Source organism: Eucalyptus grandis, chromosome 5, assembly GCF_016545825.1.
Source record: "Eucalyptus grandis isolate ANBG69807.140 chromosome 5, ASM1654582v1, whole genome shotgun sequence".
Lineage (NCBI taxonomy): Eukaryota > Viridiplantae > Streptophyta > Magnoliopsida > Myrtales > Myrtaceae > Eucalyptus > Eucalyptus grandis.
Genome location: NC_052616.1, coordinates 48,908,305 through 48,923,555, shown reverse-complemented (window position 1 = coordinate 48,923,555; position 15,251 = coordinate 48,908,305). Strand labels below are relative to the sequence as shown.

The 15,251-nt window shown below is 35.8% G+C and overlaps 1 protein-coding gene across 1 annotated transcript; it reads right to left on the bottom strand.

Annotated features, from left to right (window-relative positions):
• Positions 1 to 3,906: 3,906 nt before the first annotated feature.
• LOC120293977 (disease resistance protein RPV1-like) lies at positions 3,907 to 13,404 on the bottom strand. The gene is made up of 5 exons (XM_039313813.1): positions 13,317 to 13,404; positions 12,842 to 13,205; positions 11,637 to 12,732; positions 6,016 to 6,297; positions 3,907 to 5,664 (listed from the first exon to the last, which is right to left on the bottom strand). Exons 1-5 carry the CDS (start codon positions 13,402 to 13,404, stop codon positions 3,907 to 3,909), a joined length of 3,588 nt encoding a protein of 1,195 aa, XP_039169747.1.
• Positions 13,405 to 15,251: the final 1,847 nt, after the last annotated feature.

The following is a 15,251-nucleotide window of genomic DNA, read 5'->3' as shown; positions in this document are numbered from 1 at the left end:
AGGCAAATACCTGGACATAGGTTAACCTTGATGATCCTATTCACTTCTAACTAGGGCGCGTAAGATACTTCTATTATTACAGGATATGTTCGGAACAACTAGATACAGAAAAAACAATTTAACATGTATGATTATCCAAGTATCATTGTCATCAAATAATTTTGACTCCTTTATATCACTTGAAGAGGAACGCAAAGAGTGCTTTATTCAGGGAAGACAAAAGTTCATGCCCCAAGAACTAGGTAAACGACCTAACACAATAATCTTGGCCCCTGCTTTTTTAAATATTCCTTTCTCCAGCAGCAAACATAGCACATGCTGTGTTCATGCAAGGGAGAAACTCCATGGCAAATCCTTATTGGAGGGGAGAGGTACAGCCTGTACTCATAGTTCATCTTTAATTGATTGTGTATTAATTTGTCTGTGGGTAGACAAACATCAATCCCTCAATTAGTATTAGGAATCACTCCTCTGGCACCCAATCTCAGTTTCTTTTCTCACCGGTTTCTTTGTTATGTAAAAGGTATAATAAGTAAGGCACCAAGGAAAAACCTAACCATCTAAAACAAAGAGAATCCATCTCTATACAAAATAATTCAAACCCTAAAACAAATCTACTAACCAGAATGAAAACAAAGAGGAGCACCCACTACTGATTCACTAATCCCTGAAAAGATGATAAAACAATATAAAACTACTGAACTCAAACATTGTGCCTTTTCTATTTGTTGTCATAGACCGAGGATATTATCTATTTTCCAATCCTCCACTCCCACGTCTAACTTCAATTCCAAAAGAAGGGTGCGTCCATCTTGTGAAAGTCCAGGTTCAGAGTATTTTGCTAGTAACTGCCTCCTAGATAGTGCTGCAATGTGCAGCTTATCCACATTGCTTGGTGCATTATTTTCCTACTGAGCTGAAAGAATTATTTTTGTCCTTTGTTGATGAGAACTTCTGGTTAGTGCTCTTGGTAGTGTTCTTGGTGCATTATTTTCCTACTCAGCTGAAAAATATTTGCCAATAACTAATCTCGGTTATATGCTTCTGTTGAGCTACCTGGAAACCCTTCAACAATTTCTACCTATTGAGTTTGCCGTATCCTCCAACGCCAAGTGGTTATGATGGAAACTCACTTTGTACTAGTAAGGCGCTGAAGACTCGGTGAAATTGGTCAATTTTCACTTCATAAGTGTAAATACAAGCACCGTGCCAGAAAGGATATCGCCAGGCTCATCCCTTTGCTTTTTTCGTCTTTTTATACGTACACAGGCGCCACCATTTAAACTTCCACCACCAGAATACCAACCCCAACATTTCTTCCTTTAAATTCAAGGAAAATAGAGAGAGAGGAACTAACCAGGTAGGTGAATCAGGCATCGAAATTGGAGAATTGCTAAAGGACGGATTCGATCAAAAGGAAAAAGAACTAACCCGTCTCGATCCGCTTCTCTAGAAATCGGAAGGCGAGCTTGAAGAATCGGCAAAAAATTCTGCGCACACAATCGCTCTGGAGCCCTCAGGGGAAGGAAAGTGGAGAGGGAAAGAGCACTCGGTCGCGAAAACTCTCCTCCCCCGTTCTTTCCCCTTCTCTGAACACACACCGATGAGAGAGACTAAAAACGGTAAATAAAAAGTTCAGGGGAATTAAAAAAAAAAAAGTAAAAAAGAGAGAAAGAAATAAATAAAAGAGAAATGGGAAGAGCAATCGGAGATCCGAAACACCTTCTGTGAAACTTCCGCTGGCCCGACTCCGCCGCCATCCGGGAGCGATGATGCTTCGTCTCTCGGTGTTAGCACCGCTAGTCCTGTTCATGTGCATTGCCAGAGGCTGGTAATAGGTGGAGTGATGATAGACTGCGAGGATGTTGCTACTCGCCATGAACATGAAATTTGAATATACTGAGTTCAAAGGCGTCATCTCCCAATTCTAGCATGATTCATACAGATAGCATTGCTCAATCTTGTGATAGTTCAGAAGTTCCGTTCGGATGCGCATATGGTTCTCCTCCGAAATTCTGAAGTTCGGCTTCTCTGGGAGGTTCAATATCCATGCAGACAAAGATTATTAAGGAATTGCAAAGCAGCAGGAGACGGATGCTTCCATACTGGAAAGTCGAAACAGAGCATCGCTAGAACAAAATCCTCATTGCCATAGCGAGGAAATCCCAGCGATGGGATGGCTAATGAGCAGAAGAATGAATCGCGTGGTGACAGGTTAAACGGTGTGCATCTCGTTAGGATCAAACTCAACAGCATAAGCAGTTCATCGGAAATTTAAAACTGACATTGGAACTATGAACTCGCACTTTGCAGTCCATGACATTAAAGCTTGAAAGAACCTGAAGAATTCTGGGGGATCCTGAGCGCCATAAATCCGGCAGTATGATCTCCTTCTCCTTTGCCTATGTGTTTTTGTGCTTTGCCTCCAGAAGCTTCCTTAACAATCCACATGTTAATCACTAATTTTACTCTGAGTAGACAAACGAGAACAGACAAAAGAGAGAAATGCAGTTGAAATATCGCAGAACGAAAAAAAAAAAAAAACCAATTCAAGCAATCAGGAAAAGCAAGCAAATTCACGTCATTCTTCTGTAAGATTTTAGTTGCTGACCTTAAGAAACTGAGATGACTATGGTCCAAGGGATTTTCTTAAAGAGCTGCTTGTTCTTCCAACATCTTGTAATTTCCACCGCATCAATATCACGTATAAACCAGTATGCCTGGCCTGGCATTATAAGAATCAAATAGATATAAAAAAGTTTAACTGGCCGTGTCAACCAAGCAAGCAAGTCATAGATGACCTGCGAGCAAGCACAACCACCTTCAAATACAGAACTTGCAAAAAGATTACTACTTCTAAAAGTCTGGTTCTCGATATCAAGTTGAGAATGAAGAACCATAGGGGATGAAAAGTGACAAATTATTTTCTCAAAAGGCACTCTTACGTTCTAGTCCTCCAACAAGGGCTGCCAGTGACATTTCTACCATGATCAAGAGAAAGGTTTCATTCTAACCACGAAACTTGCATCACTCGGTAATGTGAAAAGAAGCATCACTCACAGATGATATGCCAAGACTGCCAGCTTCATTCCTGCCAATATCAAGACTAAGATTTTGCCTTGTCAAGGGACATGGATCGTCTCAAATATAGCAATCTCGTGCGACCAAAATATTGCAAGTTCTGACACCCTGACAAAATCTCGTAAAGTCTCAATAGACGAGCATCTTGAAGTCTATATACTTCCTAGGTATCTTGATCCTTTGAGCCTTGGGATGTCCGATAGTTCCCAACATCTGTCACCATCAAGTTCCTTAAATCTTCAAATGCCAACACATCCAGATATTGTGCTAACGACTTGCATCCTTGAATAGACAAAACTTTTGTGGGATGAGAATTTCAAGCACGATAATCTTCCTAGCAAAGTGCAACCACAGATATCCAATATTACCAATAGTCAAGACCAATAAGGCCACGAATTTTAAGACTCTTACAGTTTGCAGCATGAAATGCCCTTGAATATTTTAAAGTAAAAATTCCGGTAATCTTTTGATAGATCTGCACCCAGAGATATCCAATCTTACCAATAAATCCAATCTGTCAAAGCCAAGAATTTCAACTAGAATGTGGCAACTTGTGGCATAGTATTCCCCCAGACCTTTTGAGCTTGGAAGGTCTGGTAATCTTTCAATGGGCACGCATTCAAAACCTTACCAAAGATTGTAACCGGCGAAGGCCTCGACTTCAATAAAATCCCTCAGATTGTTTAAACTTGAAGGTCTGGTAATCTTTTGATAGATATGCACCTAGAAATATCCAATCTTACCAATAATTCTAACATGTAAAGACCATGAATTTCAATTAGGTATTGGCAATTTGCAATATTCCAATGGCATCAGACAATTCCACTATGTCAAGATCCTCAACTTCTGCCGATTTCGAATGCTTTTGGGTATTTCCACAACTGCTGTAGATCTTAAATCCAGCTCAGTCAATGATGTCAACTTTGCAATCGAATTAGGAATTTCTCTCAAGGAGCAGCATCGTCGTAACAACAACCGCTTCAGAGACACAAGGGAGCCTATGGAGTCCGGAAGTTGAGCAAGTTCACCGCATTTCCTTAGGTCAAGGAGAGATAGAGATGTTAGATGGCCAATGGAGTTGGGTATGTAGGCTAACGATGCGCAATAAGAGGCATCAAGAACCTCAAGCTCCTTTAGAGAGCCAATGCTTTTGGTTAGTTCCGCAATCCCTGTACGTCTCAAATCTAGCTCACTCAATGATGTCAACTTTTCAATCGAGTTGGGGATCTCTGTCAAACATCGGCATTCTCGTAACAACAAGCGTTGTAGAGACACAAGGGAGCCTATAGAGTGTGGAAGTTGAGCAAGTTTTCGACAAAATCTTAGGTCAAGGAGAGATAAAGATGCTAGATGGCCTATGGAGCTAGGTATGCAAGTTAATGATGCACAATAAGAGGCATTAAGAGTCTTGAGCTCTTTCAGAAAACCAATGCTTTCAGGTAATTTTGCAATTGATGTATGTTCCAAATTCAATTGAGTCAATGATGTTAACCTTCCGATCGAGTCTGGGATCTCTCTCAACAAGCAACATTCTTGTAGCAACAAGCGTTGTAGAGAAACAAGGGAGAATCTTAGGTCAAGCAGAGACTGAGATGCAAGATGGCCTATGGAGTTAGGTACACAGGCTAACAATGCACAATAAGAGGCATCAAGAATCTTGAGTTCCTTCAAAGAACCAATGCTTTCAGGTAATTGCACAATCGCCGTAGATTTTAAATCCAACTCAATCAATAATGCCAACTTTCCGATCGAGTCGGGGATCTCACTCAACGAATGGCATTTCCGTAATAACAAGCGTTGTAGAGATTTTAGATGGCCTATGGAACTGGGTATATGGGCTAACAATTCACAGTTAGAGGCATCAAGAGTCTTAAGCTTCTTCAGAGATCCAATGGATTCAGGTAATTCTTCAATTTGTGAATGAGATAGGTCTAGGTGTGTTAACGACAGAAGGGAGCCCAAGGATTCTGGTAATTCTTTGATGCATGAATAAGATAGGTTCAAATGAGTTAGCAACTCAAGGGAGTCCATGGATTCAGGTAATTCTTTAATCCGTGAATGAGATAGGTCCATCTGAATTAACAACACAAGAGAGCCTATGGATGCAGGTAATTCTTCAATCCGTGAATGGGATAGGTCAATCTGAGTTAATGACTCGAGGGAGCCAATGGATTCAGGTAGTTCTTCAATCCATGATTGAGATAGGTCCAACTGAGTTAACGACACAAGGGAGCTTATGGATTCTGGAAGTTGAGCAAGATATTCACAACATGAGGCACGTAAAATCTCTAGCTTGCTCAAACTACCTGTCAAAATAGGAATCTCTTTTATAGCGCTATCATTTATGATAAGCTCCTTCAATTCTTCCATTCTACCTACTGTTGCCGGTAGCTCCTTCAGTCTCCAACATCTCCTAACAATCAAGGAAACGAGGGTCTTGATATCCTCGATAGAAGGATGAATCTCTTCCAGATTCTCACAATCTTCAAGAATCAAAATCTCCAAGCTTTTGAAATCGGACAAGTCGGGAGTTCTTATCAAAGAATGACCCGAGAGGTTGAGAACTTTGAGCTCAGCTGCCATCTGAATGAAAGAGATGATAGCTTGGTGAGATTGGGCCACTCCAACTTGTGACTTTTCACTACTCCTATTAGACTTTTTAAAATTCCTTAAAGATATCCATGCTACACTACTCCTATTTAGACTTTTCAAAAACCATATATAAATGTTTTGAAGCTTGGTTCCCATTCTATCATTGCCATGATGCTCCACTACTTTGTGTCCATTTAATTGAATATTTCTTAAGTAGTAACATTTGGCTACTTCACTAACATGTAAATGTTCCTTTTCAAAAGAAAGGAAGGAGAATTTGGTTCCATTGAACTTTCGACAGCATGTAATTATTCACAAGAGGTAGCCTTCTCTACATCTTACCTTGAGGGGATCCCATCCTCTCCAATCCTTCAAAATTTCACTCCACGACAAATCGAGCACAACTAATTTCTTCGGGTGAAAGTTGGCTGCTGCAAAATCTGAGGGACAATCCTTCCACTGTAACCATCTTAATCTAGGAAGTAAGTTTTGGAAGTCTCCAGCAAGATTCGCAGCCCTCACTTGAAGGAACCTCAAGTTGCTCAAATTTTCAAATTGTTTACTTGTGTAGCTTCTTCCTTGTCCATTTTTGTTAAGAGAAAGAGCCACAATCTTACGTGTGCCCTGCAATTATGAAACATTGTGGACCGTACATTTTGAATGATGAGAGAAGACCAATTGTATGCAAGAAAAATGAACTAAATTCAATTTGCTATCATATTATTCTAGTATACGCTTATCGCTTTCAACTTTGTGGATGACAAATTGTGGTTGCATGTTATACATTTAATTAAGGGTTAATATTAGAAAAAATCATAAATTATGCCTACTGTAACACAACCCAAAGTTGTTTTTGTATCACTAAAAAACTGTAAACTTGCACATTGCGTATAAGTATCCCAATTTTTTTTTTTTTTTTGTGTCACAAAAAAATCCTAATTTATACCAAGATGACAAATATACTTTGGATGGAACCGTAATAAACAAGTTTGGGTTTTTTCGTGACACAAAAAAAGTTTGGAGTATTTATGTCACAGTGTGCAAGTTTACGGTTTTTTAATGATACAAAACAAGTTGGGATATTTGTGTCACGGTGGGCGTAATTTAGGATTCTTTGTAGTATTAGGTAATATTATTTACTTGTTTTCAAAAAGTAAGTTTGGATAGACACATTTTTTCATACTTTTAATAATAATTTAGAAGGTGTTTGGTTTTGAAATAGTATGTTTATTATGTGATTTGCATTCCTCTCATTTCTCCAATTAAACGCATCGCATGACCACATTAAAGTTCAATTAGGCTCAACTTCAAGTGTACAATAAAAATATCCTACGCAGGTATTCTTTTTGTCTAAGATGAAATAGACATCATAAAATCCTTGGAGCTATGTCATTATTCATAAAACAACACCTTTCTGACTACTAAAAAAAAGGAGAAATGCCGCTATTCACATGCATTGCATATGTAATCTTTTAGTAAAATTTGGAAATTTTGTCATTTTGCATCCACCATGAATAACCTTCCCATATTTATTCTTAAAATTAAATGACTTTCGACAATGTGTTCCCTTCTACACATTATTTAACTATTTATCGTTATTACTTCGTCACTTCCATTTGTCTTTCCACTTATTTCGTTTTTTTTTTCTTGAAAAACACATACTTCTCTATGAAACTTATTTTTCTTTTTTTTTTCTTGGTGACAACTTTTTTATAACGCATGGAAAGAATGTTTGAATTCTCTTTTTTCAAGTGTTATAGATCGTAATAGGAGTAGAGGTCTTGTGCTGTACACAAGTTTAAGACTTCCTTCGCATTTTCTACTGTAATGTAATATCTCATATATTTTTTGAGGATTTATTACAATGTAAATATGTGATTAACTCAATCTGATTAGACTACCTTTTGTGGAGAGCTTTAAAGAGAAAAAGGAAAAAAAGAACGCATGGATCAGAAGAGAATGTGAGAAGGTAGTTGCAGCATAAGTATGTTGTGGGGTATTTTTGTTTTGTCACAATTATTTCATCAACCATTTGACATGTATCCAGCTCATTCCTCAAATCGATCTAGAGACATAAAATAGGAGGAATTAGACAGATATGGATCAAAGTGAAAAAGCATTCCATGGTACGTGATGCAGTTCCCAATAAATTATGGATATTGTAGGTGTGGTGGTGTAGATTATTGGGAAAATTATCAAAAAAATTGTAAACCATTTATAATTGTACCAATTCAATCTTAAACCTTTTTTTTTTGCCAATTGAGTCTTAAATTTTTTGCATTTATGCCAATTCAATCCATTCAATCAATATTTGCTGGCCAGTGTTGACATGGACAGCAACCGTTTATTGGCTCCACCAGCACTTAACATGGACAATTTTTAATAATATTTTCATATTTTTATTTTATTTTATTTTATTTTTCCCTTTTCTTTCTTTTTGTTCTTTGCTTCCTTCTTCCTCTAGATCCGGCAAGGCGAGGCTTGCTTGAGGCCAATCGCCTGAGCTAGTGACCAATTGGAGGAAGAAAGAAGTGGAAAAAATAAAATGAAAGAAAGGAAAAAAAGAGAAAAAGAAAAGAAAAATAATTAAATATTATCAAAATATTATTCAAAATTGTCCACATCAATGTTGGTGTCGCCATGTAGAATAGCCGACGTCTATGTCGGCGTCGACCGGCTAACATTAGTCAGATTGACTAAATTGACACAAATGCAAAAAGTTTAGAATTTAATTGGCCAAAAAAAAATTTATAACTGAATTGGTACAATTACAATATCTATAGGACTTTTTAAATAATTTTCTTGTAGATTATCGGTGTAAGCCATTGATAGCTTTTGTAGATTGGTCAAACTTGAAAATTGAGATCTTGAAACTAGAGTGTGCAGAAGAAGCTAAATGCTTTTTGAGTGTTATAAATGTAAGTAGAATATGCATGGCTCCATCGGTCTTGTAAAATTTCAACCTTTATCTTCTAACGTCTTTTTTCAATCCAAAGCTCTTACCATATACCATATGCCATTTAGTTGAACACGTACATTGAGCTTTAGTCACATATATATTTTATTGCGATGGATTATTCCAGCACGTTGAGATTATTACAAAATGTTTGGTTCTAGGAATGGCTATTTATGGCCTATTATAACTTTTACTTGCAGTAACAGCCACTGAGCTAGGCTGTAGTAACTATTATCGCTTTGTGCCATAGCTATTACAACTTCCCAAAATATCCATATCTTTTTTCCCCACTCACTCTATCAATATTAGATTATTAATTATAATCAAATATACAATAATGATAACTAAGCTTATTTGTAGTATTATTTTATTAATAAATAAGATTTTTCTATTAGGTCAATAGTGATTTAAAGTGATTATGTCATCCAGAAAAGAAATGATTATTTATTATATACAAGTTATTTGTGATATAGTAATTAGCACAATATTATTTGCTCCCCATTAGTTACATTTGTAATAAAGTAATATTATTTTATTCATATTACAATGATCATCTTGATCAATGCTAATGGTGGTATAATTATTATGTCAATCATACTATTAATTATGCAATAAGTAGTACTTATTCAATACCATGTTATCTATTAATTATAAATTACACTTATAAATTAATTATTAAAAGATAGACAAAAATTTATGTATTAAGTTGCAATATCTTGATGACTTATATTGCGTATTATACTCATGATTGGCTATTAAAGTGATAATTACTACAATATAATATTTATTTTTAATATAATCACATATTATGTGTTTAATCTTCAATGATTATTGTAAATAAATTATTAAAATATTAATAAATATTTTATAAGATAGACTATCTCTTTAATAATTTATGGGGTATTAAACTCATGAATCATGACTAATAATTTAAGTGGTAATTATAATATTCCCTCTAATTTTTATTTTAGGGATATTTTGGTAATTCTAATGTTATTCTTCTCATATTACATGTCATTCATGAAGCCAAATGATGCGATAAGTATTACATTACTTGAACTAAACAGTATATAAATATTACAATTTTATTACATTACAATGTAATAACTATTACTCTGTAGCCTTATTCCGTTACTATAATTAAATAGGCTATTAGTGTAAGTCGTTGACCAGAAGCTAAAAGTATATTGAGTGTTAAAGATCTAAGCAAAATATTTATGGCACTATTAGTCTTGTTTATTGTAAAACTTCCAACTTTTTTCTTCTGATGTCTTATTTTAATTGACGGATCTCACTATAAAACATGTGCCATTTAGTTGTACACGTATAATAAGTTCTAGTTACATATATATTTTATGGCAACAGAAACAATTTTTGGATTTATGATTTATTTATGCAATGGGCTCATATTTGACGATAAATAATTTCAAAACTTAGTTGTCGAATAATAATAATATCAGAAGATCAATATCATATTGCACTCATAGTTGACAAATAAATAAGATTAAAAGATCATAACAATGGTATCCATCATATAAAAAAAAAATTATATAACATGCTTTACAAATATATTTATATAATAAAATTACCTACCATAGAAGGGAAAAAAAGTATCTGTTCACCTATATTACGAAATGATAATAAGTGATGACCATTATGATTGAAAAGGTGTACGGATATTCATTGTAACTAAAAAATATGCATCATCACAAAAAATATGTTTAACATGTTTTACAAATAAATGAGTATAATAACATTGTCCATAGAATTAAAAACAAATATGTTTAGAGGGTTCTAATACATGTGTAGATATATTTTAATAACGAGTGTAAGGAAATGTGCAATAAGTGATGACTATTATGATTGAAAGTTGCAGTAGTACTCATTATGCGAAAATATTTTGCCGTACTTCATAAGTAAATGGGATTAATAGACCAATTAAAAATTATATAACATGATGACTCATAAATAACGGATAAATTATATAAATATCCCATATATGTGCCTATTAAAATGCTCACTAAGAGTAAATGATGTTGAAATATATATTAAAAGGCGCTAGTCTATATTTGACGAATAAAAAATTAATAAGAGAAATATGTAATATGATAGCCCATATTTATAAATCTTAACTAAATTTTTGCTAAATAAGATGCTCCCTAAAAGTGGAACAATGTAGAAATAATTATTATAACATCATAGCCTATATTTGACAAAAAAATGTTATTAGGGGTTTAATAGAAAAAATATTCATTGTCACTATTCACAGATAAATTTATGCACTATCATAAAAAGTTTGTTGAATGATTAAATATATTTAGAGGTTTATATTATACAGCCACGCATAGATCACAATTAATATGAAAGCCAATATCAAATTGATGGTGTTGAGAACGAAGGACTTGACTGTATAAATTGTGAAAGATTAAGGACTACATTGACAAAAGAGAATAGATATGGGATTACATCACACAGACAGTGATACTTAGCGTACCAATTTGTACTTAAACCCAACTTGAAAAATATAGGAACTAGGATAGGCAATGGTCCCAAACGAATGGTCTTATTGATCACTGCAAACAACTTATAAGTGGTCAATCCTCAGTAATAGGAAAAAGAAAGTAAAGACCTCATAAAATAATAAAAGAAGAATCCAAAAATAAAACATGTGCATCAAACAAATATATGGGAAAGCATGGCCCCCAACAATTTACTCATGTTGGGTTTCTTAAAAAGTGCTCTATCAAACATTGTCTTTCTAGTTTGGTTGTTGCATTGAAGTTACCAAAGGAAAGTGTCCTCATCACAATACTACGAGGTAAAGATATATATAAATCATCAATAACAAAGAAATTGCTTTTTTAATTATTTACTAGGCAATAATAGCAAGTAAACGAAAAGAGCCCGTTTGCTAATAAGAGTTGCAATTATTGGGGACTCAAGACTAACAATAATTCTTATCTCAAACAAGAAATAGAAGAGAGAGACAAGTAGAGAAAACTCTTACCTTATTGTTGTCAAGCACATCTATGGCATCCTCATATTTCCATAATCTACTACGCTTTTCAAACTCCATTGTATTTTCTAGACGAACAATTTCCCTTCCAAGATCTCTCAGTTGATTATGCATCATTAGCTTGCCGTCTTTGTCAATTTTAATGAGGGACATATCTCTCAATGTGTCAATCCCCGTCCATGGGAAAAAACCACAAGCATCCCACATATAAGTTGGACTTTGTTTAGATAATCCAATAAAAAAACATGCAATATCCAAAAATATCTGTTGCTCCGCATCATCTAATACTTCGTAACTTATCCTCAATTTCTCTTGCACTGTCTTATTAGGCACTTCGTTTAATTTCCTTAATGTATCTTGCCATACTGTTTTTGTCTTCCCACATAAGATCGAACCTATAACTTCAAGAGCTAAGGGAAGCCCCCCAGTAATAGATACAACATCACGAGAGATAACCTCATACTCACTCGGAATAGAATCCTTTTTAAATGCATGTCTGCTAAATAAAATCAATGATTGATCCAAAGGCAACTCGTTGAGTTGGTACTTAGGGTCCGCCTTGGCATTGTCAAGAATATTCTTGTTTCTGGTTGTTATGATGACTATGCTTCCTGCTTTAAACCATCTACCATTTCCAACAAAAGCATTCAAGTGAGAATTATCGCCTATATCATCAAGAAGAATGAGGACTTTCTTACTTGTAAATCGGGATCTGATGACATTGGCTCCCTCATAGACATTAGATACATCATGTGGACGTCTTAGTATATCGTGAATAAGCTGTTTTTGTAGGAATTCAATACCCTTACGTAAAGATGTTTCTCGAACATTTGCCACGAAGCTAAGATGTTCAAAACGACTAGAGAGATTGTCGTATAGGACCCTTGCAAGAGTTGTCTTGCCGATGCCGCCCATTCCATAAATTCCGATAATCCTTGTATCATCAAATTTAGCACCTATCAAGCTCATAATCTCTTCCACATGATTATCAAGTCCAATGTACTCTTTGGGAACAATTAGTTTAAAAGTACTTCTTAACTTGCTCATAACTTCTTTGACAACAATTTTAACCAACTGTCCTCCGTGCCTATCAAATAAGAAACGAATTTCAATATTAGGTGGCAATGTTTACATTATTTGTCAAGAAAGATCTATTTTTGAGTAATAAAACAATGTTTTGGTAGAGAATTATGTACCCATGATCAATTTTCTCAGATTCCCATCCTTTCAAGGAGCTGACTTCTTTGAGCGCTTCTTCCCATCTCTTCACAGTCATTTCGTCTGAATTCTTTTTATGTGCATTGATAGCATTTGCCCATGCCCCTGTAAGATGTCGCAACTGCGAGGGTGCCACTTTGTAAAATATGGGCAACACTATTTGCCCGCCGTTACTCTTGCACTTCAACATTTCAGTCAACTCGCAGAGGCACCATTTGCTAGAAGCATAGTCCTCGGAGATAATTGGGATCGAGATCTTAGACTGCATAATACTGTAGAGAAGCTCTGGACCAATCTTCTCACCAACAGGAAGCTCATTATCATCTCTGAACACTTTAATTCCTGCATCGACAAGGCCATTATAGAGATGATCGGTGAAGTCTTTGCGAGTATCTTTCCCTCTAAAGCTCAAGAATACTTCATAGTCATTTCCTTTCCCTTTTTTGGTTCCACCTTCATAATCACCTACGTATGGAGAAGTCGTTGGGGAAGACACCCCGTATGTCGGATCTACTGAATGAGTGGATTCTTTTCTTTCCATCTCGAGAGGATTGTACTAAGAGAAAGGCAGTAAAAGAGATTGAAGAAGAGGAGAACTATGAAATTCCAGATCTGGAAATTGAAAAAAATGGCTCTCAGAACTCAATTAGGAACTCGTCAATGGAGCAATCAAAGCAGTAAAGAGAAAAGAGAAGAGAAGAGCAGAGCAAGGAGTCATGGATTACCTGAGGAGCGCTCAAACAACACAATGGACCCACTGTTGAAATCTCCACCGATTCTCAGCCTTTGTTGTTGTTTACCAACGCTCAACACTCTCGACAGTGCGTGCTGAAGAATGCCGAGTTCTTGCAATCCAATGGTCCAAGACTTTCACGCTAATCGAACTTCTGCAATGCATGCCGAAGGAAAGGGCAATTATTGCAGGCCTAATATCCAAAAGTATTGTGCGGTAGGTGCGTGGAACCTACGCAGGCCTTTTGTTTGGAAGCGAGCACCGAGCAGACGAGGACGACTTGGACTTGACTTGCTTTTGATATTAATAAACAACTAAAAAAGAAAACCGAAGAGCAATATAGCACGCGTAATTGCCGCAGTATCATGTGGAAGGTGCGAGGAACCTGTGCAGGCGATTCTTTTCATAACATGCTTTTTTATTTATATAACAATTTATAAGAAAAGTAAGGAGCAATGCTCACATGCTTCCAGTGCTAGTGTCCATGAGTCAATGCCAAAAATGATGCGTTTTGGGGTGGAGAATGTGTTTTGAGTGAAAATGGATATATTAAGACCACCGCAGCATGAAGAATGCAGCACCAATCAAGGAAAAAAGATCAGGATAGATAAGTTCACGACTAAAATTTAAAGAACAAACCACTTGCAAAAAATTTCGGATTTTTACCACCATGGTTTAAAAGAAAACCACAAGATTGAAGGACTTCTTGGTTCATCACTAACGAAGAATCCACCAACCAAAGATAAAGAGCCGGGACGGAAATTCACTAACTCAAGGAATATATCTATTCATCGAAATTTAAGTCTATTTTTTACATTTGAGAATTTGTCTCTATTTATGGAGTATCTAAAGCATAGGAAATAGCCAAATGTTCAAAGAAATGGGAACTGCCCAAATATTAAATACATAGGAACAAGAAAACTCGCCAATGACCTAGAACTAAAAAATACATTTAAAGCATATAAAAACTTGACTCTTTAAACTTCTAAATCAACCACCAACCGTGCTCTTTTCTTCTACATTCCCTTTTCACTTTGTAGAAGCCCTTTCTTTGACACTTTGGACCTATTGAATTAAGTTATGGCCGAAATTCCCACTTGCTTGGATTATCAATGGATGGCCTTGAGTGATTTATGAGGTTTGATTAATGGAAATTCCAACCTTTGACGCTCCTGCATCATCGAACGAGGACCGGATGCAGTGTAACTAAGATAAGACTCTCCATTTTTGTCCATTAGCCTTGAAAACCAAATAGCCAAATTTGAAGATGGACAGACGACATAGAAAATCTATTAGAACAGCCTTTAGTTGCTAAGCAATTGATTAATAGCCTCAAGATGACAACAAATTTGTAAATTAATATCTTGATAATCAATTGGCAACTATGAAATTGACAACTAGTTTTGTGAGTCAACAACTAGTGTGTAGATCGATATCACCCACTGAATCAACTTGTGGCCAAAATTGGTCTTTGCACAAAGGAATAAAGATTGAGTTGGATTAATCGACAAGTTTAGAGTTGAGCTTGAGATTTGACTCGTAAAGCCCGATACTCCCGCATTAAACTCCACAAGGACGTTTGAGATTTGTCCTCAAGTCTGATATGTCTTCATCTCCTAGATTAATAGTAGCCAAAATTCCAAAACCATCCTATT